The 15,860-nt window shown below is 49.3% G+C and overlaps 1 protein-coding gene and 1 long non-coding RNA gene across 4 annotated transcripts in view; both read left to right on the top strand.

The window, feature by feature from the left end:
• ABHD2 (abhydrolase domain containing 2, acylglycerol lipase) overlaps positions 1–15,860 on the top strand; it is a 97,910-nt gene that overhangs the window by 62,293 nt on the left and 19,757 nt on the right. For all 3 annotated transcript variants that reach the window (XM_045899422.3, XM_064569903.1, XM_064569904.1), the window contains one exon: positions 13,106–13,289. In XM_045899422.3, coding sequence (XP_045755378.1) covers positions 13,106–13,289 — 184 coding nt within the window. The remainder of the gene's footprint in view (positions 1–13,105; positions 13,290–15,860) is intronic.
• Positions 9–5,958, top strand: LOC135361528 (uncharacterized). Its single transcript, XR_010404836.1, has 2 exons — positions 9–4,503; positions 4,815–5,958. It is a non-coding gene; the product is annotated as an uncharacterized LOC135361528 (long non-coding RNA).

The following is a 15,860-nucleotide window of genomic DNA, read 5'->3' as shown; positions in this document are numbered from 1 at the left end:
AGTCCTGGCACGGCCAAGTGGAATCCCCCTTACTGTTCTCACCACAAGTGTGCTGTTACTTCTGTCCTGCTTTACCTTTCTGAGTTCAGAATTTATGCCCATCTGGAGAGGCAGTGGGGCACGTGGTTATACCAGCAGCCAGGGTGTACTGGGCGTTTATGATGCCATGCTTCACATCGGCCTTTCCGATGGGCCCCAGAGCTACCCCCAGCTCATGCTGCCTCCTGGACACAGAGAGTGAAAATCACAGGGGCAGGGCTCCCCCGAGGCCCCCTGCTGGTAGGTAGGTGTCAGAGCAGGGCCAGGAGCCCCATAGCCCATGCCCTGCACCACTGAGCGATCCTGACGCCCATTCCTCAGGACTCTTGTGACTGGCTGGCAAGGGTTGTGATGAGACACATGTGTGGCCGTGGGAAGGGAGTCTGGCACATCAACAACTCATTGAATTCCAAGTTCCTTGAAGAGAGGAACTGGATCTCATCTTGAGACAGATGCTTCTTGCCTTTAATTGAAGTCGTCCCGCATTGGCGAAGGCTCTGTCTTCCAGATTGCCCGTCCTTGATTCTTATTTAAATCTCCCTTCATATTATAGATGCACACATAAATAATAAACACATAAAATATGTGTTTGAATACGCACAAACACTGGGGTTGCTTATAACCAAATAAATTACTGTGCGTTTTAATGGGAAACAACTGAAAATTGCATCTACAATCTCACCATAACTATAATTTCCTATTTGTTTATCTTCCCATTCCTTCATCTGTGTGTACATAGTTTTTATTTAGGTGCAGAGTGTGTATATCTATGGTGACTTAATTTAAATAATCTTATATTCACTAGCATAAACGTGCATAGTCACTACATTTAATCTTTTTAAGGGCCACGTTGCTGTTATTACTCTGTTATTGTTTATCTGACCATTCCTCTTTGTAGTCCATTTAGCTTATTTACAGTTTTTCAGCATTTTAAATAATGATGCTATAAATATCTTTCGCCTAGAATTTGTTTTTCTCTTTAATGACTACCTTGGGCCGAATTTCCAGGACTAGAATTTCAGAGTCAACATTTGGTATGCCTATTTGTCCATATTGTCAGATTGTCCTCCAGCAAGGTTGTTGCGGTTTATGCTGCTACTGGTGATGTGTAGGGTGCGGGTCGGGGAGCGTGAGCGGGGGCACCTGCTCTGTACCAGGCAGGCTGTCCTGCACCCTACTGCTTCTCCACACTCACTCCCACGACTAAAGACACCATGTTACACACTCTTCTGTTCAACAGTGCAGTTGGTGGCCTGAAGATCCAGATGTACAGACAACTCAGGAACAGGAGAAGAGTGAGCATGTGGGAGACGGATCAGATCCAAAAGGCAGAAACAGGCAGAATCTTACAAAAATGAAAACAATGGGGAATGATTATAAGGTCCCACACTTGTATATAAAAATCCGTCTGCACAAGTTGAGGATAGGGAGGCATGGCTTGGCCTCACTCGGGACCCCAGGCAGAGACAGACTTGGGAGTGCTATCTAACTGCATGCACCATCTGCCAAAAACAAGACAAGAAATGCCACCGAGGGCACTTAACGTGTGCCCAACCCAGTGCTGATGTCTTACACAGACATAATCCCTTTAATCTGCACAGCAACCAGTGGGACACTTAGTGAAATTGTGATGAAAAGGCAGACGGAGGCACAGAGAGGTTAAGTAATTGGGGCAAGACATAGGGTCAGTAAGCCAGTAAGCAGGAGAGCTAAGAGAAGGGCCTGGATCTGGCTGCTCCAGGGTCCAGGATCATCTCAGAGCTAGTAGAAGCGCTGGGTGTGTGTGGTCCAGGTCCCCTGCCTCCAGGAGTGCCGTGCTAGGGGCCGTGGGGAAGGGACACTAGATTGGGAGACATTCACACACAAGCCGGGGGATTGGCTGAAGGAGCAGAGAAGAGTAGGCTCGGTGTGGCACAGAGACAGTCCCTGCCCCCCGCCCTGCCACTGACTTAACCTCAGTTCCAGATTCTTCAACAGCCCCAAATGGGGGTTACAACTGTACAATTAAACGTGGGTTACTAAGGCCTTAGCAGGTAGCTGAGCACCTCACATATAGTAGCCATCCGTTAAATGTTCAGTTTATTCTTCAAATACTTGAAGATCTGTTCATGCGCGCGAGGGATTAGCCGTGCTCTCTGCGGCCCAGATAAATAAGATACGTTCCATCAGTAAATCATCACACCACAGGGTGATGGGTGAGGCCGCAGCAGAGGGGAACCAGCCTGTCTCTGTAGGGAAGCAGTGGTGTTGCGGAAGGAAGGATTCTTCCAGGAAGAGCATTTGAACTGGGTCCTCAGGGTCCCATGGGTTGGAGCTCCTAAACCGAAGGGAGCGGGCTCCGGGGGAGGACGGCGTGCATAGCTGCCTCTTAAAAGAGTGTGGTATGTCGGGGCTGGTGAGCTGAATCCCAACAAGGAGAATCCACGGGGCGAAGTCAGCCCGTCCAGGGAGAGCTCAGCCCCCCAAGGTTTTCAAAGTCAGTTAACTCTTTCCTTTCATTTGTTGTTACAGTTTGTTTCGTCAGAATTTTAGAAGTAAATGCCTATAGTTTGTTGTACTCCGGTAGTTTTCCAGAGAGGCGGATGACCTAGAAGATACGTTTCCTCTTCGGTTTTTAAAAAAACCTTCCTGTTAGAGAAATGTTCAAAATATACAAAAGTAGAGAGAATAGTAAATGAGCACCATTCAGCCTCAACAGTTACTCAATTTATGGCCAATCTCGTTTCATCCACAACCCCCTTCCTGCCCTTTCCTTCCCTTTCGAAGATTATTTTGGAGCTTGTCCCGGAGAGCCCTTCCTTCCATCTGTGACTATTTTAGTGTATGATGCTAAGCTACGCAGACTCTTTGTAAACTGTTTTAGTTCGCTAGGACTGCCCTCACAAAATACCACCATCTGGGTGGCCCAAACTACAGACATTTATCTTCTCACAGTTCCGGAGGCCGGGAGTTCAAGTTCAAGGTGTGGGCAGGCTTGGTTTCTTCTGAGCTTCTCTCCCAGGCTTGTAGGTGACTGTCTTCTTGTCTTGTGCATCCGTGTGTGTGTGTGTGTGTGTGTCTCCCTCTGTCTGTGTCCTACTCTCCTCTTCTTACAAAGACACCAATCAGGTTGGATTAGAGCTCAACCCTAATGACCCTGTTTTAACTTAATTATTTCTCTAAAGGCCCTTTCTCCAAATTCATTCATATTCTGAGGCAGCCGGGGCTAGGACTTCAACATACGAATTGGGGAGGACACGGTTCAGCTCATAAAAGAACATAAGCACAATGCTACCATCACACCTGAGACTCCAGCATTCCTTAATAGCAGTTCAGTTTCCCCAACTGAATTCTTTCTTTGTACTGAATTCAGGATCCAAATCAGTTCCATACGTTGCAGTTGGGGGATAGGTTTCTTAAGCCTCTTTTATTTTGTTATTATTTTTAGTATTACTGTCCCTCCCTCTTTCTTCCCTTCCTCTATTTTTCAGTGGAAAAGGTAAAAGAAAGCAGAGCCATCTTAAGCCTCTTCTGAATCTCCTTCCCTTCACTTTTCATAGAACCCCAACCATGTCAGCCTCGTCCGTGTGGGAGGACCGGATGTGACATTAAGGGGGCTCGGGTTCCCAGGACATGCAGCACGTCCGCCGACACCAGGCACCGGCCTGAGGGCTGCCGATCATAGGTCTGCCCCAGCTCTGTCTGGACGGCTCTTCTCTGGTCTTGACTTAGCTTCTTCTTGTCGTTCGGGTCTCAGCTAAGATGTCACCTTCTTGGAAGGTCCTTGTCCCCTGCCCTCACCCCCCATTCTCTAATCCCCGGTCTCCCCGAGTCCATTCCATGGGAGCCAGTGGTGTTTGTGCCCAGAAAACTGCTCAGCCCTTAGAAGGTGCTCGCTGCATCGATGCTGACTGGGGACGGAGGTGAGGGCCGTGAAATGACTGTCTGTAAGGTGATCTTGGCAAACCACGTCTCAAACCCATGCCCCTGATGGTCATAAGAGCCTTCCCTTGTGCAAGCCACGCTGCTCTTGAGCAGATGGTGGGCCATCAAGTCACCGCGGACACCTCTTTTTGGCCATTGGAGACTGATCTTGACCAGAGGAAAACTACAGAGGGTGTTAACAGGAAGCCTTCCATTCTTCTTTTCCTGTTACACGACCCCCCTCAGATCTCTCCGAGAACATCATAGAGGACCTTTCCCCACGTATCAGACTGACTGTTCCAGACCACATAAGCACCAGTCCCTTGCCATTGGACGTCTTGGCTGATGTGATTAGAAATTGTGAAAAACAGATCTCTCGCAAACAGAAGACTTTCACATTCTCGTGACTTAGAGTCCTTCATGCTGCCTTTGAAGGATGAAGTCATTAAGGAAAATCCTGCATGACAACAGTTCCCATGTAGCTCACACTGACTGACGAGGGCCAGGGCACGCTGAGCATGTGCATGAGCTGCTTCGCCTGAACCCCGCTGACATCCGGAGGTGGGTGCTAATGTCCCCACTCCACAGGCTTGCCCGGGGTCCCACCACCCGTAAGTGACAGAACCAGGCTTCAGACTATGTGGTTCTCAACCCCAGTCAGCAGCAGCTCTGGGGTGGTGCACGTTTCCTATGCAGGATATTGTTCATGAGGACTAGACAGGAGCAGGGAGGCAGCTGAGCATTTCAAAAGACTTTTCCCCCACTTTGGTGACAGTGGTCATCACTGTTTATATGAATAACGTTTGTTGTGGGGCGGGCACTGTTCTGAGTACTTGATAGGATGTATTAAATGAGCCATTGCCCTTTTGCAGACGAGGAACCCGAGGCCCAGCGAGGTTGCGCAACTTGCTCCAGATCACAAAGCTGATGAGCAGGTGGCCCAGGTTTCCCACCCAGACAGTCGAGTCCTGAAGCTCGTGCTTTTGAACAACGGGCTACATCGCCTCTCTATGTGACAGACCGAATCCTGCTGACACTTCTCAGGAGCAAGGAGAGAGTTCCCACCCACTCAGACACATTTTAGGTTGAAGGCAAAAGTGTATCCGGGAGCTTCTCAGAGCCATAGCAGTGGGCCTGGTGGGTTCGGGCTCTGCTCTTTTGTTCATCCGGCATCCGAGAGACATTCGTGGGGCCAGCCCCTGTGAGGAGAACACAGGGGGCGTGCAGAGTACCTGCCGCCTTGATGCTCCCAGGCTGCTTGAGGAGCTGCTCGCCATGGGATGGGGAGGTGGGGAGCACACTCAGAATCAGTGTGAGTTTCTTGGCTGCGTTTGTCTAAAAAGAACGTTGACCAGACCTTGTCCTTTTCAAGAACAGGGACCAGATTTTGGTTTTCAATTCTTACGTGATTTTTTTACATTCGTCTCCTGCAGGTGGTATATCGCTTAGAGACGCTCAGGAAATGTCCGCATAAGGAAAGAGCCTGTGTTTTAGAGTCCAGCAGATGGGGGTTTGCACACCTAGTTCCCCCAGGTTGTTGAGAAAGTTAGCATTAATATAAAAGTGTGTAGCACGGAGTCCAGCAAGTAGCAGTAAATAGCAATGACTTTTTCTGTTTTCCGCTCTGTGTTTTCCGGGAACCGGCTTAGAGGAGAAAAGGCGGACGTTGACGTGAACAGCCAGATGATCTTGCCTCTGCCTCAACCTCATGCAGTTGAGCGCATGTGAACTCTTGCAAGGACCCGTTGAGAAGCTGTGCTTGCCAAGCAGAGAACCCTCTCTGGCTTGAGTGTGCTCTAAGTTATGAACTCCGTACAGAGACAGCCAGGCCCTGGTGGTGACCTTGAAGGACGCAGGTCGTGCTTTCTGACTGCCTTGCCCCCCGGGGCTGGGGCTGGGGCTGGGGCTGGGGTCAGCCACCTCCAACTCAATGCTGCTGGCTGCTGGCTACAGAGCCAGCTCTGACAGTCACTATGGGCGAGTTTTTATTTTACCAATGCTCTTTTCGCTGTATTTCAGCCTTCTAAAAATTCGTTTCATTCTTAAAAATTTTTTTTCACCACTTGCTGCAGTATAGTTTGTATATATATATATATATATATATATATATATATCTTTTTTTTTTGAGAGAGAGAGAGCGAGCGAGCAGGGGGAAGGCACAGAAGGAGAGGGAGAAAGAGAGAATCTTAATCAGGCTCCACACCCAGCATGGAACCCAACGCAGGGCTCAATCTCACGACCCTGAGATCATGACCTGAGCCGAAATCAAGAGTTGGATGCTTCAACGGCTGAGCCATCCAGGCGCCCCTATAATTCATATATTTTTTAAGCTAGAAAATATTAAATATTTCTTTTGTGATGAATTAAATTGGATTAAATGAAATGACATTAGCTGATCTGACCATAAATAAAATGTGAAACCATTAGGATGACAAGAGTGGAACCCACAAGAGTGAAATTTTTCAGTCTTTTAAATTTCTTATTGAGCTTGGGTACTGTACCAGATCAGACCAAGTACACAACCCTATCACGTGGATGAGAAATAAATAACACTTAAGGGGCGCATGGGTGCCTCAGATAGTTAAGCGTCTGCCTTTGGCTCAGGTCATGATCCCGGGGTCCTGGGATCGAGCCCCGCATCGAGCTCCCTGCTCAGGGGGAAGCCTGCTTCTCCCTCTCCCCTCCCCTTGCTTGTGTTCTCTCTCTGTCTCTCTCTCTGTCAAATAAATAAAATCTTTAATAAAATAAAACAAATAACACTTAAAAATGATAGAAGATGTAGAAGTCTTGAAGATTTTTTTGAAGTGTACTTATTCTAAAGAGCCTAATCTTTTTTTTTTTTTTTTTTAGATTTATTTATTTGACAGAGAGAGAGATAGCGAGAGAGGGAACACAAGCCGGGGGAGTGGGGGAGGGAGAAGCAGGCTTCCCGCCGAGCAGGGAGCCCGACGCGGGGCTCGATCCCAGGACCCTGGGATCATGACCTGAGCTGAAGGCAGCCGCTTAACCAACTGAGCCACCCAGGCGCCCCATCTTTAATGGAAATACTATAGCAGTGGACGTGTTGGCTGTTTGTTGACTGAATTGATTTTCTAGCCCAGACACTGTTTGGAATATAAGTATTTTTGTCAGTGGTAATGCAGGAGACTGGTAAATTAAGGAAGCATTTTGTTTCATCTTTCTGTCTTTGGCTAAATGCCTTATCCTAATTGTCCAGGATTCATGTTCAGAGTAGAGTACAGCTGCGTCCAGTCCACCAGCCAAGGAAAGAACTGGAAACCAGCATCATCCAGCTGTGGTTATTCTGACCTCCGTTTCAAAGATTGCTCTTGAAACTGAGCCAGGTGACAAAGAGACTGTGAGTCCGATCTTGAGGATAAGAGAGAAAATTGAGGATTTTTAAAGTCACTTCTGTATCAGGTGAAAGGAATAAAAACAGCCTGGCATTGGCCCCGACAAGGTGACCAAGTCCTGAGGTCACAAGCCTCTGACCGAACACCGAGCTGGGGCATTGTGACCTTGAACATGGTCTCAAAGATTTAAATTGCCTTCCCTAGGGGTTTATACACAGAAGTGGGCCCTTCCCTTATTTCTAAACACTTGAATTTCTGGCATCAGACGTCAAGCTGAGAAGAGGTGTCTGAAATCCCAGCACTGTCTTCTGTGGCTTGGAGGAGGAATTCCGTAATGTCCAGCTGAGTTTAATACTGGAAAGTTTTGTTTTGTCAACTATCTTTTGGAACCACAAGGGAAGGCCAGAAAACTTTGCCTTGCTCAGAAGGCAGCATGTCAGTCTCAGAAGGGAGGGAGGTCCTGTACCTGGGGCGACCCCATAATTTCACATCCCAACTGCATTACTTTTTTTTTTTTATTAAAGATTTTATTTATTTATTTGAGAGAGAGAGAATGAGAGACAGAGAGCACGAGAGGGAAGAGGGTCAGAGGGAGAAGCAGACCCCCCGCCGAGCAGGGAGCCCGATGTGGGACTCGATCCCGGGACTCCAGGATCACGACCTGAGCCGAAGGCAGTCGCTTAACCAACTGAGCCACCCAGGTGCCCCCAACTGCATTACTTTTGAGAGTGAAAGAGAACCTTACTAATGACTGCATCAGAATGACAAACTCCAGGACTCTCCCAGGCAAACTAGGATGTACAGCTACCCTACTTAGCACACTGTAGAGATCACCCAGGATCCAAGACATCTTGCCGTAAGGAGGTGCAAACAGCGATTTTTAAGGAACTTCTATTTTGTTTTTATACTGCTCAATCAATCTGAAGATCTTTGATGAGATCATGAACATAGATGTTTTGATCAGCTTCTCATATCTACCATTTTAATTGATGCAGACTCAATTTTGAGTCGTATTCATGATTCCAGATTGACAACCACAAGTCGCATGGCCTCTACAACAGTTGAGTGTTGTGATGGCAGAAGGACACGGTGGGAAGAGGAGGAAGGAGGAGATGGGTGAAGGGAGAGAGAACGTGACAGTGAAGGTGGTGAATTTGCAGAAGCTCAAGCATCTTGGTAAACCATCTGGCGAGATCATATGCTGGGAGTCACTGCGCGTTGAGATGGTGCCAAGGGGCCAACGTTAGGGAATGTGGCGGGGGAGGCAGTTAAATATCCAGAGTAGAACTGTGGAGAAGCAGATTCTGGCTTCCAGCATCAGATCTGGATACTTAACCCGAGGAGGGCGGGGTTAGGTAATTCTGTACGTGCGCAAACGAAGCTAAAAGCGCTCGTTTGTGAAAATCCGTTTCAGAGAGAAGGACGAGCCCAGCTCATCTACTGCACAAAGAGGGCTCTCGCTTTGTTCCTGCAGCTGTTCTCCTCCTGAGTGACTCAGCGGTGCGGTGGCTTTCACAGCTCTGAGAAACGACAGGGCCTGCTGGCCCCCAGACGCCCGCCGGGAGCCACCTCGTTAGCCTGTCCAGATCATTCTCTTGGCTTACACTTAGTGGCAAAGATATTGAGCTACTTCTTTCCTGTCCACAGCACAGTCACCACACTCAGACTGGCCAGTGCCGTGTGCTTCCGTGCCAGGGGATTCAAACCTCCTCCTTACGCTGCTAACACGTGTGACACGCCCACCACGTTCCCGGCCCGGGCCTGGCATGGGAAACATAGAGATGACTCAGAGTCTCCATCCACAAGGAGCACCGAGTCTGCATCCCCGTATTCGAGCCCACTTAGTCACGTTAGCGCCACTGGGAACTGGCTTTCATGAAAGTAGCTCTCGGGTAGCCTTAGCCTTATTTTTCTTTTTTAGATTTTTATTTATTTATTTGAGAGAGAGAGAGAATGAGAGAGAGCACATGAGAGGGAGGAGGGTCAGAGGGAGAAGCAGACCCCCTGCCGAGCAGGGAGCCGGATGTGGGACTCGATCCAGGGACTCCAGGATCATGACCTGAGCCGAAGGCAGTCGCTTAACCAACTGAGCCACCCAGGCGCCCTAGCCTTATTTTTCTTGAGGGGTGTGAGGCTGAAGAAAAGGTCTTTCCTGTTCTCAGCAGGTTGCCTTTCCAAGATGGCCCTGTGGTACGCATCTCTTCAAAGCCAGGTTAGCGTCTCGTGTTTCGTCTTGCCTTTAAAAGCGGCCGCAAGATTAGATACCCAAATCTTGTTACTGGTGCTAATCCCGTAAGGATTAAATACCCAGAGCCTCATTAAAATCCTCCTCATATGAAATAACAGATCGCAGTAGCTTTTAGTAGAACAGTCCAGGGAGCGGCTCCCAGCCACTGAGAGTGTCTGGTAAACTCTCATCAGGTGGAAATCCCAGGAGGACCCAGCGCCTAGCAGAAGGCGGATCCTGGCGCTGGGCGAACACCATACCCTTGCTTGGGAGAGCAGCTCTTCACACAACACCCAACAGCTTGTCCAGCGTTAGGCAGAGCTGGCCCTTTACCCAGATGAGGTATATTTGGAGTTAATTAAATTGAGGCTCCCCAGGTGCCTACACGATTAGCTGTAATTGCTCCCCAGTAGTGTAGCAAATCTGAGTTTTGTAACTGCCCCAGTGACATCTGAACATCTGCTCTAGGCCTCAAATAATTAGTCTCAAATCTGAGTACAGACAGACGGGTCCAGGAGCGCCCGGCTGGCTCATTCAGTGGAGCACATGACTCTTAATCTCAGGGTTGTGAGTTTGAGCCCCACGCTGGGTGTAGAGATTGCAGAAATAAATGAAACTTAAAAAAAAAAATTTTTTTTTTAAATACTATTTAAAAAAAAAAAAAGACCGGTCTAAGAGGAATCAGGTGATGAGAAAGCAAAGACTTTTAATAATGAAAAAATAAATCCCTGCGGTACTATTACTTGTGTCGATTTGTGTTATGAGGCAAAGGACTTGGGTTTGGGGTTAGATGTGGATCCAAAGTCCTGCGCTTCCCGCCCGCTCACTGTGTGAGGTCGGGCAAGTCATTCCATCCCTTTGGATCTGCTTCCTCCGCTGTGTTTACGTTCCCAGGACAGGGCCTGGGGCACAGTGCACCCAGGCTTTCGTCCCTTCATTTAGGTGGTACTGACCCAGTGGCCACCCTGCACCTGGCCCCACAGATGCAGTGGGGAACAAGACCGAGCATGTCTTTACTGTACGGAGCACATCACCTAGTAGAGGTTCCTTCCATATTAGAACAAAACATAGAGTTATAAATAGCCAAGGGATGAATGAAATTAGGCAGAACCCCAAGGAAATAGTGGAAAAGTGAGGATTTTAGTAACAATTTAAAATAAGTCCCTTGATACCCTTTCTCATGCGAGCAAATGATGTTCCCATCATTAGCTGCACAAACCTCTTCTCCAGCATGAGTGGGTGTCTCCATGCTGGGTGTCTGGAGCCTAGCTGAAACTGGCCTAAAGGGACTTAAACATATTTTTTTTATTCTTTATTTTCGCCGGGCTTTTTAACTAGCTGGAATTTTATTGAAAAACTGGTGTCTGTACATAATAAAACCATTCCAGGGGGGCGTTTGGTGGACCTGGAGGCGGTGTCTGGTTGTGTAGAAACCTGGCTTTGAGGAAATGCTCGGAAAGCCGCTACCAGGCCAACAGCCCTGCTGCGGAAACTTCCAAAAGGTGGAGTAGCGCCTCCCTGTGGGAAGGTCGCTTACTGCAGGCGGACAGGAAAGGAGGTCTGTGAAGGGATGGCCCCCAGGCAGAGAGGAGCTCCAGAAGCACCTTTCCCAGATTGTCGGAGCCAGAGCGTTCCCCGTTCCTACATCAGTGGTTCTCAGCCCTGGCTGCACTTCGAAGGCACCTGGAGATCTGGTAAAAGACCAGGCCCCACGCCCAGACAATTTGGATTCAATGAGCCGGTGGCGGGGGTGGGGGTGGGGGGGCAGGCATTAGGTATTGGTGTTTTAAAGATCCCTGGGTGATTTTAATGGGCGTCAGATCAATGCAATCGGATTGAAGAACACTGTTTTGGAGGAAAATCTAGAAACCTAGATTAGCCTTTTTGACTGTTAAGCTACAATGACTTGTTTCAAGTAATTTAAACCATGGTTTACATGGTTTGGGCAGTGTTTACATGGGTGTAAGCGTGTACAAATTCATTGTGCACTTTCCTGAGTGTTATGTTATGCCTTGTCAAATAAAAAGAAAAAAGAACAGGGCAGGGGCGCCTGGCCGGCTCAGTCGGTGGAGCGTGCAATACTTGATCTCAGGGTCGTGAGTTCGAGCCCCACGTTGAGGGTAGAGAGGACTTAAAAAAAAAAAAAAGAATAGGGCAGATTTCTGTGTATTGTTATACAGTGGCTTCCAAGACATATTGTTAAAAAAAGAAGAAGTAAACAAGGTACTAAATCTGTGTGCTACCACTGACATTTTTTCGAAGAATATGAGAAATTACCAGTTACCACATCTCTAATGTTACTTGAATTTTGTGCCATATGCATGTTTTACCTATTCAAAAAATATAGGTTCCTGGGCCTGGCCCCCATCTTACTAAATCAGCTCGTCTGGGGGTGAAGCCCGGGGCTGCCCATGTCCAGTGTCCTCCCAGGTGATCCTCTACCCACTGTAGTTTGAGAACCGCCCCCCAACCTGGGTTGTGCTGGCCCGCCTGAGGCTGTGTCCCTCCATGAAAGGAAGCCGTAAGAGGCGCTTGCCCGAGGCTCAAAAGGCAGCATCCCCCATGGCTTGCTGGTTAGGGAAGAAGCTATTCAACTCTCATGAGGGACGGCCAGACCTCTGAGCCCCTGCCGAGGTCAGCAGCCTGTTTCCACTGTAAACCCAGTCTCCTCATTGCTGGTCTGTCGTGTGCGTGTGTCTTGCCAACATCCGTAAATTTCCCTGTTAGGTTTTATTTTAAGTTGGCTCCCCGAGGAGCCTGGGGTCAGGTCTCGGAAGGATGTGACAAATCCCTTCACCCGTGGATGGCACTAACCTCCTCCTCTTAGCAAAGCTGCGGAGAGAACACGGCTTCGCAGGCTTCCCAGTGGGACCAACTGAGATCATGCCTCCCAGACAAACAAGGCCCTCTCCGCACAGAGGTCTCCACTGTGTGTTTCTCAATGAGCCTGCCTCCCTCGGCACTCTGTCCTTACGTCACCAAGGACATTTTATCCTAATCCTGTAGCGCATCCTGGCCGTCCCTCCAGACTGAAGTTTGTCTTTCCTTCCTTCCCCCACGTCGACAAGAAGTTCCCATAAATAACATCCACTTGGTTCTTTTCTTGACACCATGAGTCATTGTACACATGGGTATAGCATCCTGTTTTGTAGCTGAAGAAGCTAATCCCAAAGGGTTTTGTGGTTGCTTCTGTATCTGTGTGTGAACGGCTGTGCTCACGACGCCCTGGATATCTGTTTTCATTTCCATGTGCCTCTAGACAGGTTTTTCCACAACCCACCTTCAGAGAGTGTTGCACATCTGTGTGATGCGTGGTCCCTGCCCTCATGGGCACCACTGAGGTTGGGTCTCCTCTTATACAGAGGAGCATCTGGAAACTTCTCTCCAGGTAGCCAAAGAGAAGTGTTTATGCCTCCCTCCCTCCCTCTCTCTCCATACACATCCACACCCCCACACCCACACACACACACTTCTCTCTCTGTTAGCATCTTGGCACGCACTCAGGAGCCCTCCAGCTCTCTCTCCAGGGCAGTCATTTTGTCGCTCCTAAAATGACTGAGTGGTCTCACCTCTCTGCCCACAGGCTGCACCTGGGAATTTGGAGCTATGGTAAACTACATCAAGAAGACGTGTCCCCAGACCCAGCTGGTCGTCGTGGGCTTCAGCCTGGGTGGTAACATCGTGTGTAAATACTTGGGGGAGACTCCGGCAAACCAAGAGAGGGTCCTGTGCTGCGTCAGCGTGTGCCAGGGGTACAGTGCTCTGAGGTGAGTGACGTCCGCGCCCCACCTCTCCCTCCCTCGGGTTTTTGTTGAGATGCCCCGGGACACCGGCACACATCTGTGAAGACCAGAGGAAACGCGGTGGTGGACCGAGCAGAAGCGTGTGGGTCCTGGAGTCACCCTGTCTTGCTTTCACGTCATACACTGGAGCGGTCTTACCAGACTCCTTAAGGCCGATCTGCAGCTATATTTGGGGATCAGGTCTGTAACTGAATAAGCCAAAGGCCCCCATAACAGCTGCGGTTCCCCTATGGAGTCTCTGTGAGGTGACTTAACCTGTTCATGCTCCAGGAGTTTTGTAGGACCGTGGGTTTATGGAAGAACTCAAGAGCCAGAATCTGAGAGCTGGGCCTTATGATGGCAGAGCCCTCCTGCCTCCGGGAGCGTTGAGTCTCAGGTGGCATGGGGAAGGGGTCTCTCGAAACCCCTTAATCTGTGCCCTCACCTTCAAGTGTCCATCTCTCATAGACACCCCAGACATTACCACAAAGGAGACGACCTGGCCGATAAAGGTTTACCTCGCCCCTTAGTCTCCTGCCAGCAGAGCCCCACAGGATGAGCCCTAGGAGGGCATTATCGGCTCTGCCTCCTCATCGAGAACAGTGTTGTCCCAGATCTCTCGAGAGTCACCATACACAACCCCCTTCATTCACACACACCTCTCCAGACTCTTCAAGTGCATTCACATTTTTCCCCGTACTCCCACTTCACGATAATGTCTTCTATATTTCAAATGGGTATGACCAGTTATTAAAGATCTCTTGAAGAAACCCAGAATTGCATGAGAAAGTAAAGAAAGCCTCCCTTATTGAACCAACCTGATGCCAAACAGTCCTTACAGTTGATAAGTGATTCCTGCCCCTTTTTGCCTCACCTGTATCTCTATCTGTAGAGTTTCAACCTGTTTCAGCGTTTTCTGAGAGCTAGAGGCTGCCTGATGGTTCCAGAAATATATATCACTGGAATTTGAAGACAGCACGTCCAAAGGGCAAAGGCGGGCCCAGAATTCAGGCTCTGCCCGTGAGGCATCAAGCTGGCCCCAAAGGAGGATTTAAATGTGCCCCAAAGAAGACTTGAAACACAACCCCAATGGAGCCTTTCCTGAGTTCAAGGGCCAAGGCCTGGGTTCCGGTTTTCCTCACCTGCCCTATGGGGATGATAGTAATGCTAAGTAGTGCCCTCCTCAGCGCTGTGGTGAGCATCAAAGCAGCAGATGCATAGGCAGGACAGGCGTGTAGAAAGTAAGTCGGTGACCGGTAATGATCCTCGGTCTCTGTGATACAAGAAGTGTAGGTTAGGCCAGTGGGTCACAAAGACCATTCTGGTGAACTGGTGACTGTTTGACTTCATTAAAAATCACTTGGGATGGGGCGCCTGGGTGGCTCAGTCGTTAAGGGTCTGCCTTCGGCTCAGGTCGTGATCCCAGGGTCCTGGGATCGAGCCCCACATCGGGCTCCCTGCTCGGCGGGAAGCCTGCTTCTCCCTCTCCCACTCCCCCTGCTTGTGTTCTCTCTCTAGCTGTCTTTCTCTCTTTCAAATAAATAAAACCTTTAAAAAAAAAAAAATAAAATAAAATAATAATAATAAAAATAAAAATCACTTGGGGGATCATCTTAGAAATAAATTCAGTTTCTTGGGCCCCAGCCCTGGAGATTCGGACTCAAGAATCTGGGGCATGGGCCCAGGAATCTGCATTTGGACACATTTCACAGGTCACTCCTGTTATGTAGCCACATTTAGCAGCCAGTGGGCCTGGGGACCTCAGTGGCCCCTCCAGCTCTGCTGTCGCCGGACGAGGTTGGTCCCCTCATCCTCCTGCTGGGAATCCTCCCCTTCAGTCGCCTCTGTGCTCTGGAGAGCCAGCTGAAAGGACTCGTCCCTTTACCTTGGCTTGACTAGAAATATCCAATTCCCAGTTCGTAGCCATTATGTAACCGGGGTTAACTGAAGTCCCACCGTGCCCAGTCGCTGGGAGAGTAAAGGGCCTACCGCAGGATTCAGGGGAGCAGGGCCTGGCATGAGACCCTGCCTGCTCTCACCTGACGAATGGCCCAGTTTTCAGCAAGCCTGCTATCACCTGTAAAATTGGAATCGCTCGGGTCCCTTCCTAAACCCAGTGGTGTGAAATCACTGTGAGCACGGACTTTGTGTTCAGAGAGCACAGCATTTGATAAGTAGGAGGATGCGGGACCAGTTGGTTTTCTTCCCGCACCCCCCCCCAAAGCCCAAAATCTTAAGTGACAGCAGCTGCATTTCATTTTGCTGCACGAGCGCCACCTGCCATTGGCAAGAGCACGTGAAATGCGTGTTTGGTGAACTCCGGGTGGGAAACAGGGATTCTAGAGTCTGTGAGGCGCTGTCCCCACCACCCCCCTTTGAGACCTCCGAGATCTTCAGACTCCTGATTACCTACTGTCACATCAACCTCGTCCACTGAGGAGAGAAAGAGGCAGCTTTGTAGCTTTGTCCCCCGACACACTGGAAGGGGTGGGCCCTGGGTATGTGGGCACTGCCCAGGGCTCAGGTGCCCTCAACAGCGTAACCAGACCTACTCAC

The sequence above is a fragment of the Mirounga angustirostris genome, unplaced genomic scaffold (genome assembly GCF_029215605.1).
Source record: "Mirounga angustirostris isolate CCGP_5_RB_7025 unplaced genomic scaffold, mMirAng1.0.hap1 SCAF_9, whole genome shotgun sequence".
Classification (NCBI taxonomy): Eukaryota; Metazoa; Chordata; class Mammalia; order Carnivora; family Phocidae; genus Mirounga; species Mirounga angustirostris.
Note: the sequence above shows the minus strand (reverse complement) of the source record. Positions and strands in the feature narration are given on the sequence as shown.